The sequence below is a fragment of the Panthera uncia genome, chromosome B1 (genome assembly GCF_023721935.1).
Source record: "Panthera uncia isolate 11264 chromosome B1, Puncia_PCG_1.0, whole genome shotgun sequence".
Lineage (NCBI taxonomy): Eukaryota > Metazoa > Chordata > Mammalia > Carnivora > Felidae > Panthera > Panthera uncia.
The window spans coordinates 148,616,538-148,633,710 of record NC_064811.1 but is presented as its reverse complement, the minus strand read 5'-3'; the positions used below and the strand labels follow the sequence as shown (position 1 = coordinate 148,633,710).

The following is a 17,173-nucleotide window of genomic DNA, read 5'->3' as shown; positions in this document are numbered from 1 at the left end:
CACACACACACACACACACACACACAAAATCTTCTCCTTAATAAAACAAAAACAAAAACAAAAATAAACCAAACCCTAGACCCAGGATAGCATCACTTAGATCAAATCCCCAAAACGGATCTTAATACCTAATCTAATTGCAGTTTCAACGTCCTCCAGAAATGTGGTCTTCACTGGTCAGTCAGAAATTTCTGATGAGTGCCAAACAAGTAATCTGCCACATGGCTCTCCCCTTCCCTCAAAGAACATGAGATAATCTGCCTGCTAAGACCCCTGCTTTTCCCTCTAAGGGAAATCCACCTTGTTATTATTCCAGCAGGAATAATCCTTTACTTTTGCTAATAACTTTCTCATCCCAGGATCCTTCCTACAAAAATGTTTCATTTTGTACAGCTTCTCAGAGCGTCCCTCTACTTACTGGATGGGATTCTGTGTGATTTCTGAATTACATAACAAAACGAGTTTAGATCTTCAAATTTACTTCATTGAATTTTGCTTTTTAATACCGTCTTCCTCTCTTCTCAATTTTAATTCATGGTGTCCATTATTTAGGTTATTTTAATTATTTACTAATTAAACTTTTCTTTTTGTCCTCTTCCTCTACTTTCATAACAACCATAACGGATGTGTTAAAACCCAAGCCAACTTCATTACAATACTGCTTATTACCAAGATGTCATCTCACTGAGAATGACCACTAACTAGCCAAACTCATAGAGGTGTGCTGTCAGGCCCTGAAAAATCCGGCTCCCTATTTATTCCCCACACATCTTGTATCCTATTACGCTCACCTGTGTTCTCTATGTGGTCACTCAAACACATCTGATATGCTCGAATCATGAAACCCTGGGTACCTCGGGAAACTTAGTTGTCTCGATAGACAGAAAATGCACCCTGAGAGATGTCTATGTTCTAATCCCCAAACCTGTGCCTGCGCTATTTTGCATAACGAAAGGATTTTGCAGATATGATCATTGCTGAGTAGACTGGGGAGATCCTGGGGTCCTGAGGCTTCTGTCCAACCCGTCTCTGGGATGCTGATGGAGGCTCTTGGTCTTGTCACGAGAAAGAATTCAAGGACACGCCAGACACAATGGTAGTGCGGCGCAAGCAGGAAAGTTATTAAAATGAGGGTACATTCTCAAGATGTGAGCGTGGGCAAGCTCAAGGGAGAGCCGCACTCAGGGCTGTGTCACCATCTTTTACTGCCAATTGTTAACTAAGGGGTGGAATATTTATACCCAGATAACAAACGGGAAGCTGTGAAAAATAGACCATTACCTGTATTAAAATATTGCTTAGCCTTATGTTCACTACAGAGTGGATACTCAATAAACATTCATTAGTAATGTATCTTTTAAAGATAGTCACAACACAAATGAAATAAAATTGTGAAGAAAGGACTTTCTGATGATTTGTTTAGAAGATTTGAGAAAGATGGCTTTCCCTGTTCTGAAAGTGCAATTAATTTTTGTATTTGTACAAAAGTAATTACTAAACTTAAAGTCCTTGTAATCGATCTAAAGTGTAAACGGCTTAAACATTGCGTGTGTGTTGGGGGAGGGAGGGTGCACGTGTGTGAGAGAAGAAATGAGAAACATATTTACCCAACAAGGAAAGATAGATCAGTCATCCATTTTTGGCATTCCTGATTTTCCATGGATACGGGAAAATAAATTTTAGCATTTTTTTTAAATTTGTTAGAGAACTTTTATACAGAAGTCAACTAAGGAATTCATTCAACTAAATCTATGTTTTATGGAAAGTTGATAATGTGATAAAACATGTAATCTGGCGCCAGGTTTCCTGAGCTAATTACCTAAGATGAGTATACAGCAATGTTTTCATCCACTTCACAGAGATTTTATGGGATGTAAAACTCATGCTCATTACAGCGGTTAGCACCAATGACCATTTGCTCTTGTCATTACTGCTGACCACAACCACTACATGGAAAGCACTGAGTATGCTGTGCACAAAGACATGGTATTGTAAATGGACTGATTCTACAGTCCTACCTCATTTTCATATACCCACTTCACTCTCATTTTTCAAAATATGGATTTGGAGGGATTTATCCGTGGGCACATTTTCCTAGTTGGGGACTATATGCCACAAGAAATACAATATGTCTTTAGAGGTTTAGAGCAAATATTTCTGAACAACATTCAATAAAAAGCAGAAGTAAAATTCTATTAACAAGATGAAACAGATTATTAAATGCAATATGTGCAGCTGTTGTGGAAGCAACACTCAATGTGGCCGCAGAGAACTTCATCCTGAAGGGAAGGTGTGTGCCTAAGTGAAGGAGAGAATACTCATTAAATATCAAGGCAGATTGGGTGGAGGAAGCTTTGGGGTGACAGCAATGACTTAAAGTTCTTAGCTGTACATCATGAGGCTAGATGGTGATGTGTTTTAGGACCTGATCTGAGTATGTTTTCTTTGTCCCGACCAAAAGAGGTAAGAACCTAATATTTCTAACAAGATGTGCCATACAGTAAAGCCTTTAATGAAGTTCTGTTAGGCAGAACCATGTAATGTCTACTGCAGAGTGTTTAAAATGGAGAGAAGTGAATGAACAATAATGTTGTTAGTAGAATAATCAACGTATGTGACAAAGCTAAGTTCTTGGGTGTTTTCCAAAAACATTGTGTATGGACAGATCCAAAAGTATGAAGCAGTAAAGGGTTATGGTGAATGCATTCTGGCCTTTAAATTTTGAAACTGTACACTTGATATATGCAATAGATCTTTGCTTTCTTCATAGAATATATGGACCATAAATTCTTCTGAGTTCTTTAAGTGATTATAATTATGAACAGGACAATATATAGTTCATATCAAGTTTTGAGATTTTATGCAGCTGATACTATTGGTTTATTTCTCCATTTAGCTTTATTTGGGTTGCACTTATATATTTCTACTAATTAATTAAAAATACTTAAGTATATTTGCATAAAGTAGAATATTTGCTTGTTGACATGTGTAACAAACTGATGATGACTTTCATGTTGATTTCCCCCATAGACAAGCATAAGTCTTTCTTCAAGTAGACATCAAGGAAAATAAAATTATTTTTCACCTTTGTATAGTAACTGTGTACCATATCTCCCTCCATTACTAATACCGTAAATAGTGTTCTACCTTTTTTCTTTTATATGTATGACTTCCTCTTTCCTCACCTCCTAACAACACAGAATATGAGTTATTTCTGGTCAGGAGTGGCATTTTTTGGTCCTATCTTGATAAAACAGCCCATGGTTTAAGAAGTCAGATATTTGGCTCATCTAACTCAAAGAAAATATCAGGTTGTACCATTTCATACCTCTCTCCTGGATTCACAGTTCACAAAATATAGGAGTGATATGACTTATAAGAAATATAATTTGTCTATATTAGTCATTTCAGATATATTTTGAAAAGGCTACCTTTAACCTGTCATTAACATTTATTTTATTAGCTTTGTTTTCCTTCATTTTTTAGTTTTTTCAATAGCTAATTCGTATTAATAAGTTCTAAGAATGCTTCATGATGACAGTCTAATATATATAAATGCAATAGAAAGTACCAAGTATCCCCTGTCATATATTAAATGATTATAAAGCTACATAAATTTTCAAATAAAAAGGGAATTACTGAAATATATATTAGGAATATAGCCTTTTAACAAACAGATGTAAAAAAGAACTTAATAGTGACATCCTCCCCAAACCAAATCATTCATATATTTAATTGTGTAGCCTATTCATGGTAGATGATCGTCACAATATTTGGAAACAAACCACACACTTCTAAGCAACCCCATGGCTCAAAAACATATCAAAAAGGGGCATCAGAAAAGATTTTGAACTGAGCGAAATTGAATAAAAAACCCCAAACATGTAAGGATTATGGATTCACCTAAATCAGTGATTAGTGGAAAACAGCTTATGTCAATAACCTCTATTAAAAACAAAGCAAAAGAAGAAGCTAACATAAACCAAGCTGAAGAAAGGAGATGATAAGGATGAAAGCATAAATCAACGAAATAAAAGAAAAAATAGACAAAATCAATGATATTAGAAGTTGGTAATTTAAAAAGATTAAGAAAAATGACAAACTTTAGCCAAATGAATAAAACTTTAGTCAAATGAATAAAGATAAAAGATGGATGTAGACTAACTGGGACAAATAGAAGATAAATTCATTAATCCTTACAAATGTCCAATTACTTTTCCAAAAATACATCCAGCTAATTCAAGGGGGCATAGATGTGTCTTTTCTACGATTTTTGTTTATACAACTGGCTAGCCATGTTCATGGGGGAAAAAAAAGAACGTAAAACCTTATCTCATACCTTCTGATAATTAACCTAAAATGAGATTGTAGACATGTAAGAAAAAAAAGTCTACTTTAACTTCTAAGAGAAAACAGGAAGAAAATCTGTGTGACCTTTGTTTTGGCAAATAGTTTAAGATGAAGGCAGAAGCATGACTCATAGAAGAAAAAAAAAAATTAAGGCTCATCAAAATGAAAACCTATGTGCTTTGAAAGAAACCATTAAACAGAAAAGGCCTACAGACTGGAAGACAACAATTGCTAATCATACATCTGTAAAAGACTTGTATTAAAAGTGTATGAAGAATTCTTAAGACTTATAATGAGAGGACAAAAATCCAACAACAACAAAAAAAACAGAAACATTTCTACAGACAATGTACTAAAGCAGGCATATGAATGGCTTACAGGAAATTGGAAAGATTCTCAGCATTGTTATTCATTAGGAGAATACAAATGAAAACCACAAAGAAATACCACTAAATTAACAAGAAATGCTGTAATAAAAAATTAAATACTTAGTGTGGGTAAAGTTGTGAAGAAATTGAAATGCCCACACATTATGTGTGGGAATGTAAAGTGTTACAGACACTTTGGGAAATTAGTGTTGTAGTTTTCTTAAAAGTTACACATAAGGTGTGCCTGGGTAGATCAGTTGGTTGAGCTTCAGACTTCAGCTCAGGTCATGATCTTATGTCTGGTGAGTTTCAGCCCTGGGGTCTGTGCTGACTGACAGCTCAGAGCCTGGAGCCTGCTTTGGATTCTGTTTCTGCCTCTCTCTCTGCCTTTCCCCTGCTCATGATCTGTCTCTCTTTCTCTCTCAAAATAAATATTAAAAAAAATTTTTTTTAAGTTACACGTAAACTTACCATATGGACTAAGAAAAATAAAAACATGTCGATACAAAGACATGTACTTGACTTGAAATTCTTGGAAGACTTATACACACTAGCCAAAACCTGGGAGCAATGTATTGTTTATGAACCAGTTAATGGATAACCAAAATTTGGTACATACATACAATGGAACACGATTCACCAGTAAAACAAAAAACCAAAAGAAACAAAAACAAAACAAAACGATCTACTAATACATTTTATAATATGAACCTCAGAAACATTATTTATTTAAAAAATTATTTGAAAAGAAAGTAAATGGCTACATATAATTGGATTCATAATATTAAATGACAAGCAAAGGTAATTTTAGAGTCAGTGGTTCCCTCGGAAGTGAGGTCAGAACAGAATAACTCACATACGTGTGTGGGAGATTTTGGAGACAGTGATTAAGGAAAAAGAAAAGCAAAGATGAAAAACTGTAGAGCAAAAAAATTAAGGGAAGACAATAAATCCAAGGGAGATGAATACAATGTTGAAAATAATATGGGTACTTAACCTGAGTAAATTTAAAAAGCTGAGTGGATTGTTTTTGAAAATGTGACAAACACAGAAATAAATTTTAACCCTGAACAAACTGTAATATTTAAAGGGGTTGCATTATTAGTGTAAAATCTACCCACACCAAAACCAGCAGCCCCAGTAAGGTTTACAGACATCTCTGTCTCTAAATATTCAAGGATTTAAAAAAATCCAAGTTCAACACAAATACTTCAAGTTAATTTATAATACATGACATCATATACCTCATTTTACAAAATAAGCATAACAGAATGAAACAATTATATAAGGATAGTATGAAAAAAGAAACTTAAAGGGAAAAGTAATTTCTTAACCTACACAGTAATCCAAGGTTTTACTGTACTACAAGATAAATAAAAGCTAATGGTTATTTTCTCCCCAAGGCAGTCATGAGCACAAAATTATAAAATATAAAATAGTGTTTTGACTCCCTATGGTTATGCTAGCTTAATCAGGTAAACTTTGTTTATATATTTATTCATATGAATTTAGGTAGCTTTTTTGTTTTAAAATTAGTTTCAGATGTACAAAACTGTTCCATAAATACTTCAGAGTTTTGGTAAATCAAATCCTATACCCAGTTTCTACTACTGTTAAATCTTACAGTGTTACTGTACCTTTGTCATAACTATTGAGAACATATTTACACATTATTATTAATTAATATCCATTCTTGCTATAAATTTCTTCCATTTGTATCCAATGTTTTTTGTTTTTGTTTTTGTTGTTGTTGTTGTTGTTCCAGGATTCCATCCAGGATACCATATTGTTTTTAGTTGCCATATCTCCTTAGGCTCCTCTTGGCTGGGACTTTCTTACACTTTCCTTATTATAATGGCCTTGATATTTCTCAAAAGATTTGCTCAGCTGTTTTGTAAAAGGCCCTTTAATTTAGGGATCTCTTTTTGATGGTGAAACAGAAATTATAGGTTTTAGAGAGGGAGGTAACACAGATAAAGTAACATTTTTGGTTCATCATATCAAGGGTTCATGTTATCAACATGACCTATCCATGTGATGTTAGCATTCATCTTGTGGCAAAGGTAGTCTTTTTTCAGGTCATCCCCTGCCTCCATTTCCATACTGATTTGGAAAGTAGTCGCTATCTGTAGCCCCAGTTAAGCGCTGGGAGTTGAGAGCAGAGTGTTGACATACAGTATTTGGAATTCTTCTATGTAGGAAAGTGGTCTCTTCTCCCCCTTTTACTGATCTCTTCAGTCATCTATTCATATCAGCATGGGCTGATATTTATTTTACAATATGTTGAAAATGTACACTATGTTCAGGTTTGATCTCTGAGACGACTTTCAGTTAGTTCCTATGTCCTTTTGACATTCCAGCATGTTGTTTTTTTAGGAACTTCTTCATGTTCTGGCATTACAAAGAAGCTCCAAGCTCATATTGTATATTCAAAGCAAAAGGTCAAACATTATTAATAGATAACCTGGTTGTATTCACAGGAAATCCCAACGGCTCTTTAAAATACACACACTTATAGTCAATGTAAAACGTATAGTCAGTGGTAAGGAATTATATAAATTTACAAAGTGAATTATATTTCTATACAAACAAGAGTTAGAAAATAAATTTCATGCGCAATCATATGCACAATATGAAAACACCATAGGTATTTAACCATATATATGCAATACCTCTCTCTTGGGAATAATAAGGCATTACTGAAACATCTTTAAAAAGAACTAGATAAATGAGGATATATATCATGTTCATGGATATAAAACTCAATATTTCTAAAATAATCATTCTTCCCAAATTGATGTACAGATTCAATGCAAACCTAATCAAAATTCTATCAGGCTGTGTGTGTATGTGGTTGGGGATGATAGGCTGATTTAAAAACATTTTTTTTAACATTTTTATTTATTTTTGAGAGTCAGAGCGTGAGCAGGGGAGAGGCAGGAAGAGACCCAGAATCTGAAGCAGGCTTCAGGCTGTGCACGGTCAACACAGAGCCTCATGCTGGCTCGAACCCACCAACTGTGAGATCAATCATGACCCGAGCTGAAGCTTATCCGACTGAGCCACCCAGGCACCCCTTGAAAATGGTATAAGTACTATAGGAAAATTTCTGGCTATTTTTTTTAAAAACTATAATCCAGTGATTCCTTTCATGTGATGATTCGTAGCAATTGAGTTAAAGAAGTTAAAAAAAGAGTATAGTTATGTAGACTTTTAACTATTGAGTACGAACTGATGGGGAGACAAGAGATGGGTGGGAGGATGGGTGAATGGGTGAATGGGTGATGGGGATTAAGGAGTGTACCTGTCATGATGAGCACCTGGTGATGTATGAAATAGTCAAATCACTATATTGTATGCCTGAAACTAATGTGACACTGTATGTTAACCATACTGGAATAAAAATAATTAAAAGGAAATAAAACAAAATAAAATCAAGTAAAATAAAATGTATAATTATGATGTGAGAATAAAGCAGAAAATAAAATAGCAATGTGAAGTCCTTTTCAAAATTTTAGAGATGAGCTTTAATTAAGAAAAAAAACTGGGGCGCCTGTGTGATGTAGTTGGTTGAGCATCCAACTCTGGATTTTGCCTAGGTCATGATCCCAGAGTCATATCGGGCTCCATATTCAGCATGGAGCGTGCTTAAGAGTCTCTCTCTTTCTCTCTGCTCCCCTCTCTTGTGCTTTTTCTTTCTCTATCTCTAAAATAGAAAGAAAGGAAGGAAGGAAGGAAAAATCCTAAATGTTTGAAAATTTTTGACTACTTAAAACCATCTTAGAGCTAAATCTACATTTTTATGTTTAATAATGAAGTACTTGCAAATTCATGCAGATAAAGAAGGCACAATTAAATTTCCTATCAAACTCATGCCCACAGTATTAGGATAAGCAATATTTATTGTAGCACACATACAGAGGCCCAAAAGCATTTACTAAAACTTGAGTTTTTTCTCATTCTTCCCTACCGAAAATTACACAATCTCTAAAAAGTTATAAAATTCCTTAAATCAAATCTACTTCTTAAGCTCTTGTATTTCGCTTTTATTTTTCTGTGTAGAGCAGTGTGGGGATTTTTCCACTGACCTTTTCCAGATGAGTAATTCTGTCATCTGATATGCCCAAACTACTGTTCAAACCATCTACTGAATGATCTTTTTATTGTATTATATGATACTTTTTATTTCTGCAATATCCATTTGAAATTTTTGTATAGATTCCAAATTACTGAGGATATTCTACATTTGTTTTTGTATTTTGTAGTTTTTTTTTTTCCTATTTTAAATGTGTTAATCACAGGTTGTTGTTTTTGTTTTGTTTTGTTTTTTTTCATTTATTCTTGCTCCACTATCTGGATCATACTTACAGTTTCTCTTTTTTTCCCCTTCCTTTTATTCTTCTTTTAGTAATAAATCATGAATTTTGATTCTTAGCATGTACGGTAATGTTTTATTGTGTGCAGGAATTGTGTATGAAACAACCATAGCAACTCCAGGCGACTCCTTCAGAGTTTTCTCTCTTTCCTCTGTTAGAAAGATGGGCTGAAGAGCTTATCACTATCTCTAATCATGGGTTGTTCCAGGTCAGAGGTGAGTGGTTTTTAGTACATCTTGGGGAATTCTCCTTTCCTTATGTTGGTCAGGCATGGGCCTGCTGGACTTTCAATTCTGTGATTCTATTTTCGCAACTCTGAAAGCTTATCAGTGGTTGTGCTCTATCACCAAGAGGTTCACCACCCAGCTCTCCAGCATCTTGCCACATGCAACACCAAAAATCAGGTAAGTGTATTATGGGGACACAGTGCGTGTGCTGTCTTGTGTTCAAATACATCATGATTTTGGGAATTGACACCTTTATGACATTTCAAAGAGGAACGTTAGTTCAAAATATGGCTTGTGCTCAAAATACAACATGATTTTGGGGATCTATGCCTTCGAGAAATTTCAGAGGAGCTCACCAGCATCACACGAAGCTCTCAAGCATTGTGACTTGGGGGAAATCTGATTGTGAATTAGAGGCCCTTGATGCCTAATGTTTACAGTCTATCTAACCCGTGTAGTAAGTAAGACATTGGGAATTTCTCTTTCCCTCAGCAGAGGTGCTCCACCTGGGCCAAGCCCAAGGCTCAATTCACATCTGGCATCAGCAAATGCTCAGAGGACAAAATGGTTGGCAAGATTCAGTGCTTTTCAGAATTGTTTTATCCTGCCTGAAATGTTAGTTCATCTATCCCATATTGCTTCCTCAGCTCTCTGATGTCCTTCAAATATGGTTCTTAAAATAAATTAGATTTTCTAGGTTTTTTTTTCTTTGCAGAGGAAACAGGGTCTACTAAGACTTATATATCCTACTTGGAATTGTAAATATCTTCTTTATCTTATTTTACAAGTGAAGTTACCAAAGGGTTGAATGGTAAGTATCATTTTTTTCTCTTTTGAGAGTTTGAAGTAATTCTATCTAAGTATAAACCATGTCTCCAAGATAGTAAAGGCAGTGGTGTGAAAATTCAAAACCTTCTGATGTCAGACTCCTTCCCACGTTGTCTGTTATGCAAGGTAATACTCTATCAGTCAGACTTCAGTCACAAGAAGAGCCCACCTCTGAGGCAGCCATGCTTTACTAACAGGAAGTGCAGCTTTTGCACCTGAGACTGGAGGTCAAAGGGACAAGGTGCCATTATTGGAACCCACACGTTCGGAGTAGGTCCCATGGCTCTAGGACTCGGACCTCTGAGGAGAGGGTTGGCCAACCTGGTGCTGAACCTCCGGGATTTGGTGCAGGCCTCAAAGACCTGGGATCTAGAACTCCAAGGGTAAGACACTCGATAGCTGTGCCAGTTTCTCTGAGGTTGACAGTACTGTTGGTTCTGGGGATTAACTCAAGGAAAGAAATGTATATGTATTTGAGATATATGCATATGTGTATATATAATACATATGATATCTTTCTACCTATGTCTACATCTATGTTTATATCCATATGTAGTGATATAAAGATTGAAAGGCACTGCCTTTGCCAGGGTGAGAGTTAATGAGGCAACCATGACATGAGCAACATTCAGGACATTTCCCATGTCCAGTCTCCCTTTAGTTTACCCTACTGGTAGTAGCTAATAATAGAGGACTCACAAAGGAGAAATGTGATTTGCAGTTTCCTATTCCCTATGTGAGAAAGCAGAAGACACACACACCCTATCTGTGGACAGTGCCTTTGCTCTGCAACCACAGAATAGTTCCATAAAACACTAACTGATATAATTGCCTAAAATAATGGAAAGTAAAAACGTGCCGGTAATTAGTATATTTTGCTTATTGTTCGATGGCTAACCTTTATGATCCCAAATGATAAAAAGTCTCAGGAAGTTTCTGTCAGTGACCTGTGATACAAGCTGTAACATTTCTCCTGCCAGGGAATTAAAACTTAACAAACGGGGAATTTCATTTGGGATTGGGTTTCTTTCTAGAAATCATAGCTTTTTGGTTTCTCATTGCAGGTGGATCATTCACTTCTCCTTGATTAGGTTGACGTGGATCATTCTGCTATTTACTGGGTGCGGTTGTAACATTTTGATCTTCTTTCTTAATGTTTTTTTCCCCTTCTTATAAAAGACAAAATTAACAAAGAACAGAATAAAACCATAGAAGGTATCAACCAAAATAAGAGTGGGTTAGTCTTCTTTTGCTGTTTCTCCTGTGACCGATGGGACTCTTTTCTTATTGGGGGTGGGCCACTGTCTACACTACCTCCACTGCCTTTTATCCGGCAGTCAGGAGGGTCCCACTCATAGCTGCAATGACAGTGATGTCTATTGTTACAGACTCCGTTCATATTGCAGGTCTCAGGTGAGCAATTAGTTTTCAAATGTGCCAAAGGGATGCATTTCCTTTGGACACAGATATGTTCTTCACCGCACTCTGTACCATCTTTTATTTCACCAAGATCAGGCAAGGGCATCCCCAAATGGAAGTCAGTACCCCAGCAGATGCTATCATTGATGTGAAGCCAATGCAGAGTAGAATGGTCTCTCAGAGTGGGAATTTCTGCCACATTCTTACACTGAACCCTCCCACACAGGGTATCTGCGTTATTACATTTTATAAATTGATCATTCTTGAGACCACAGTTGCCAAAACGGTCACCTCGGACGTTCACTGTACTATAGCAAATCTGACTCGCACTCTCGGCATTTGGGCCAAAAAGTTGACTACACTGTTCATCACGAGTATTGCACCTCTTTTCATAGCAGTAGCCACCACCTGTGCATTCGGCTCCATCTTGCATATACACATCTTCTGGACACTGATAGGATGTCCCATCGCACCACTCGGGAAGGTCACATTCATTTTCCCGTTCTCTACACACGTCACCTGATGGCATGATCTTGCAGTCTTTGCAACAAAGCCCAGAAGCACAAGTAGCCCCAGGACTCAGAGTACAGTCTAACTGACAACATGGATCTTTTGTACACAGATTTAAGGAGCCGCAGTCACAGTCTTCTCCATCTTCAACCACACTGTTCCCACAGCGTGTATACCGGAAGATTCTCTTTGGCGTTCGTGGATGCAAGATACATCTTGATCCCGCCGAGGTGTGCCAATATCTAGCATAACTGCAGTTGCTGAATTTAGTTGCCTGAGACTGGGTTGCATACATTATGCACACATCGTCTGCACATTTACATGTTTTCTCATCATGCCACATACCCAGAGAATGACCAAGCTCATGTGACACAACAAATGCAAAAACACCCAAATTGTCACTTGTGAAAGCATCCACTGCACAATTAGTATTGTAGTTACATATTGATCCAACATAAGATATGCCAAGAGCACCATATCCTTTTTTTACAAAAACATGCGCAATGTCATGGGGGACACGGGCATTAAAGCTTTCTTTCTTCCAGGCGCAAAATAAATCCAAGAGTGTGTCCATGTTCCTTATTTCAACAGGGTTTCCTCCATTCCAGACCTCCACTCCAACTAAACTCACATCAATATTTAGTGCTTGATAGAAGGTATTTACGTTATTCATAGTAGTAATTACTTCCAGCTCCACAGTTGTGACATTGTATCTGCGATAAGCATACCGATTGTAGTCCACCACCACTGCCATTTCAACAAATCTCTTGTGGGTCCCCAGACTTTCATACCCACGTTGCAGCAAAATAGAATTATTGCTCTCTTGTGACTTCACTTGCCGTGCTATTTTTTCATCTGTTAATCCACACCTCATGGGTGGGAATTGTTTCTCCTCACCGTACATCTTATATACCAGGTGTTCAAATGTGGTAGAAAGCTTTTTGGGTAAAATTTCATAAACAATGTGATTTGTCTGCATTATTCCTTGTAAGCCCCCAAAACAGGTACTCAGAGACACCAAGGAATCCGGATCCCCTTCCACATAACCACGATAATAACAGTCTTTCTGGATAAATGGCTGGTCTTCAAGAAGAGCCCCCTGGTCTGTATAGGTGAACACTGGGAAATTTTTGGACAGCAAAAGCTTCTTTACCTTCATATGGAAAACATGTCGCTGGCCTCCAAAATGCAGTTGGTAAGAGATCCAGCCTGGAGGCTTCTTGACATTGCTAGGGTTTGTTACCCTCAAAGGAATCACCACTTCTGGGGGCCCATGGCAATAGGAGTGTTCAACATGGGACCATCCAAAAAGGAGCAGAAACACTCTTATGTACCATGACCTCAGAAACACACGTACCATGGCCTCACCCACAGCTATTATGGAGACACCATACTCAGCCATTGGTGAGACCAAAACAGAGCGGATCAGGAAGCATCACTATTCTGTCTCCTCCCTCTGAGCTGGAAGTATTGATAAATAAAGTGCTGATATTTAAAGATCTGTCTTCTAGGAGTCACACCATCAGAGCAGCAGCACTAAAAGAAAAAAATACAAAGAAGGCAGATATAGGAGTGGAACATATGAACAAGTCAAGGTGAAGGATGAAAGGAAGGATATGGGGTAAAGTGGGTCAGTGTTTGCCTCATGACTCAGTATACTGCATCGCATTAAATAAATCATGGTAAGGCAGAATGAGACTACGTGTACAAAGCAATGGTGATTGGCTATAGGTTGACTCTAAGAATCTAGATAAAGGACACATATGGATTTGTTATATTGCTCTGTAAATATATGAATATGTATCAACATTTTCACAATAAATATATAAAATATAAGAGTATTAATGGAAATGTGAACACCTATCATATTTTAATGTAGCAGTCTCAATTTACACATATGGGGTGGATATGGATATCATGATATAGGTCTTCCTTTCACTTTCAAATGATAAATTATTTAGTCACATTACTCAGGAGAGATATAAAAATTACTCATGTATTTTATTATTTTTTCTCATGGTCTGTAAATATGCTTCCATGAAAGAAATTATTGATTATCCTAGCTCCTTCCTGCATTCCCTTTTTCATCTAAGCCAGTGAAACTGCAAGAATCAAGGCATCAATATTGGCATCAAATTCTGAGTTTACAAGATTTCAAGGTAACCATGTCTTGGGTTTGACAGTAAAATGTATTTATTTCATAAATAAAAATACATATGCATATTTTGCATGAAAAGTAGAAACAAAATAAATAATGGTGCGACACACTCAGGAAATGTACATGTACATATATGTTGAGATAGTAATGGTCTGGAGATATTAATGGTCTCAAATTTGGAAGCAGTGTTTGGGACAAAACTACACATTAGAAATTTGTAAAATTTCAATATTTTGTATATGCATTGCTTATTTTTATTACCCAATGAGAATATCCACTGTCTTTATGAAATCATTAAAGTAATAAGAATGCTTAAAGTAATGACACCAAGAACTCTCGGTCTAGTTGAAAAACCGGGAAAGTGAAGTCGGCTATGAGGGATCTAATATAAACTGATCAAACCACCTCCCATAGTAGATAACATAAAAATTAAGGGCACCTGGGTGACTCAGTCAGTTAAGTGTCCGACTTTTGTTCAGGTCATGATCTCACGGTTCGTGAGTTTGAGCCCAGCGTTGGGCTATGTGCTGACAACTCAGAGCCTGGAGCCTGTTTTGGATTCTGTGTCTCCCTTTTTCTCTACTCCTCCCTCACCTGCACTCTGCCTCTCTCTCTCTCAAAAATAAATAAACATTAAAAATTTGTTTAAAAAAGATGCATGATTGAGGACCTAGCATCTGCAAGTTCCTGTACCTATTTTTGCTTAATCATTAAAAAAAAAAAAATCTTGAGGCTATGTTCCCTTGACCTCTTTTTTTGTAGAATCATTGTGTCATGTATGGAATCTTCTTTTCATGAAAAGCAAAAATCTCTTGACTTTCACTTCTTCATGGAAATATCCTTATTCCTACTTCATTTTACTAAAGGTACCAATCAACAATTCAAAGCAAGGCATAGAGGAAGATTTACATTCTCAGTATTCCTGTATGGCATACAGAACAGATGACAGAGCCAAATTTGCACTGATTACCAATGCCACTTACAAAACACTAAAGCGGTAGCCATCTCATTGGACCACTATTTAGCTTTTTTTCTTACTCAAACACCAACACCCAAATCAATGCTACACAAACCTCAAGCAATTGGGTGTCTGATTTATTAATGTGTTATTCACCAATAATTTAACCCACATCTGGGGTTTAGTGAGCATATGGGCAACCTATATAATACCTAGTTTATTTTAGCTTTGCTACTTATTTTCAACAATATTTAGCCATTGGCTTATAGCTAAATATTATTTCTTAGTATCATCTGTATCTTATTATCAAACTCTAACTGTAACCCTAACCATAACCCTAATCCTAACCCTTATTATAACCCTCCATTGTCCTGACTCTTACATGTTAAATAGTTAACCACAACTTTTATTCTTATTCAAAACTTGATTCTCAAATTTATGCAGAAAAATCACTTTTTTTTCATTCTCCCCACTTTTTACGTTCCCTTAATTTTACCTTGTATATCTATAGCCTGGCTCTAGACTCCATTAATACAACCACTGTGGTCTAAAATCTTCAGCTCCAACTAGGTTAATCCTTTTTCCCTGATTTTGCTACTCCCATAGAAACATCTCAAAACTCCTGGGAAAAGAAATCACAGAGTATCTTCACCTTCACCTGAAAATCCCTTGTCTTTGTTTTCACAAGTAGTTATTATTGAGTTCCAGTTATGGTAGTTTAAACAGTAAAATCCAGAATTCAACATTTCTTACATGTCTAATACAGGATTTGATATTTTTCTTAGTCTTTGCTTTCTTCTTGTAGATAGCAGCCAGGAAATTTATTTCAGGCTAAATACTATCTTCATCATTAATAAGATCTGAATTCCTAGGGTAGTTTGGTATTTCTCTAGGACTAATGGGGAGCAATATTTCACAAAATGCCAAGAAACCACAAAAAGGAAAGTAAAATTCCTAAATTAAACCTTTGAGGACAACACCTCTAAATTGTGAGTAAAATCTTAATATACTGATTTGACTTTTGAGTCTCTTGATATATATTTTGTAATTATAATGGAGTATCAATTGTTGTGATGGAAAATAATTAAGAATAACAGAGTGCTGTTGAGAGTGAAACTAATCAATAAAAATTAGTCAGAATTTATTTCTAATTCCAAGAGTATGTGAACCAGACGGCATTTATCCTCATAACATTATTTTATGCAATGATTCAAGAGACACATTTCCTAAGAGAATATAACATTTTCATTCATAATGTGGTATAATGCCATAATCAAACAGAAACTTCTAAGTAGATGGTCATACATCATCTTTTATAAGTTCTTTTTTTCTCTCCTGCGAGCGTCATCAAGCTCATCAATCTATCTACCCTAATTACCACCTCCCTTTCTCACTCTTATAGCTTTATTTTTCCAAAGTATGAGCAACAACCCACTAAAAACACAATTTTGTTTACTCAACCAAGTAAAATAGACCAGAATAAGACATAATCCAGGTAACATATCCTCCTTAAGAATAAAAAATGGCAAAGAATTATGGTGTGTGTATGTATGTATGTGTTAATACTAATGTTTCTCTCCTCTACAGCTAAATTCTTGAAAGACTTACCAGCAGTAGAATTAATGGTTCCCATTATCTTTGCTAGCTAGAGCCCTATCATGGTTTGTACTACCTCTCTTTATGCACAAAGACTTTGATCTAAAACCTTACATAAAAAGAGAACTAACAATCCATTCCCTTTCATCTCTCATTTGATTGTGTTCTAGATTTAACTACTTAGCAACAAGACTTTCTCAATTCTGAAGACCGTGGCAACTGGACAAAAGTTCTCCCACTCTGGAAGAATCACCTGCATCAAGCTTTATCTCTAATTACCCTTCACTATGAGTAAATATTACTGTAATTTTTTTTATCCCTATCCTATGTGCTCCCTGAACACAGCAGAGACACTTTACCTTCGGTATTTTTGTTCATACTAT

At 36.2% G+C, this 17,173-nt stretch overlaps 1 protein-coding gene across 1 annotated transcript; it reads right to left on the bottom strand.

Moving 5' to 3' along the window:
• Positions 1-11,005: 11,005 nt before the first annotated feature.
• On the bottom strand, positions 11,006-16,932 carry LOC125923227 (disintegrin and metalloproteinase domain-containing protein 20-like). The gene is made up of 2 exons (XM_049631358.1): positions 16,803-16,932; positions 11,006-13,614 (listed from the first exon to the last, which is right to left on the bottom strand). Exon 2 carries the CDS (start codon positions 13,478-13,480, stop codon positions 11,300-11,302), a length of 2,181 nt encoding a protein of 726 aa, XP_049487315.1. The 5' UTR covers positions 13,481-13,614; positions 16,803-16,932; the 3' UTR covers positions 11,006-11,299.
• Positions 16,933-17,173: the final 241 nt, after the last annotated feature.

Bases quoted from the DNA above. Each gene is read 5' to 3' on its own strand.
- LOC125923227 (XM_049631358.1), bottom strand. From the start codon at position 13,480: ATGGCTGAGTATGGTGTCTCCATAATAGCTGTGGGTGAGGCCATGGTA.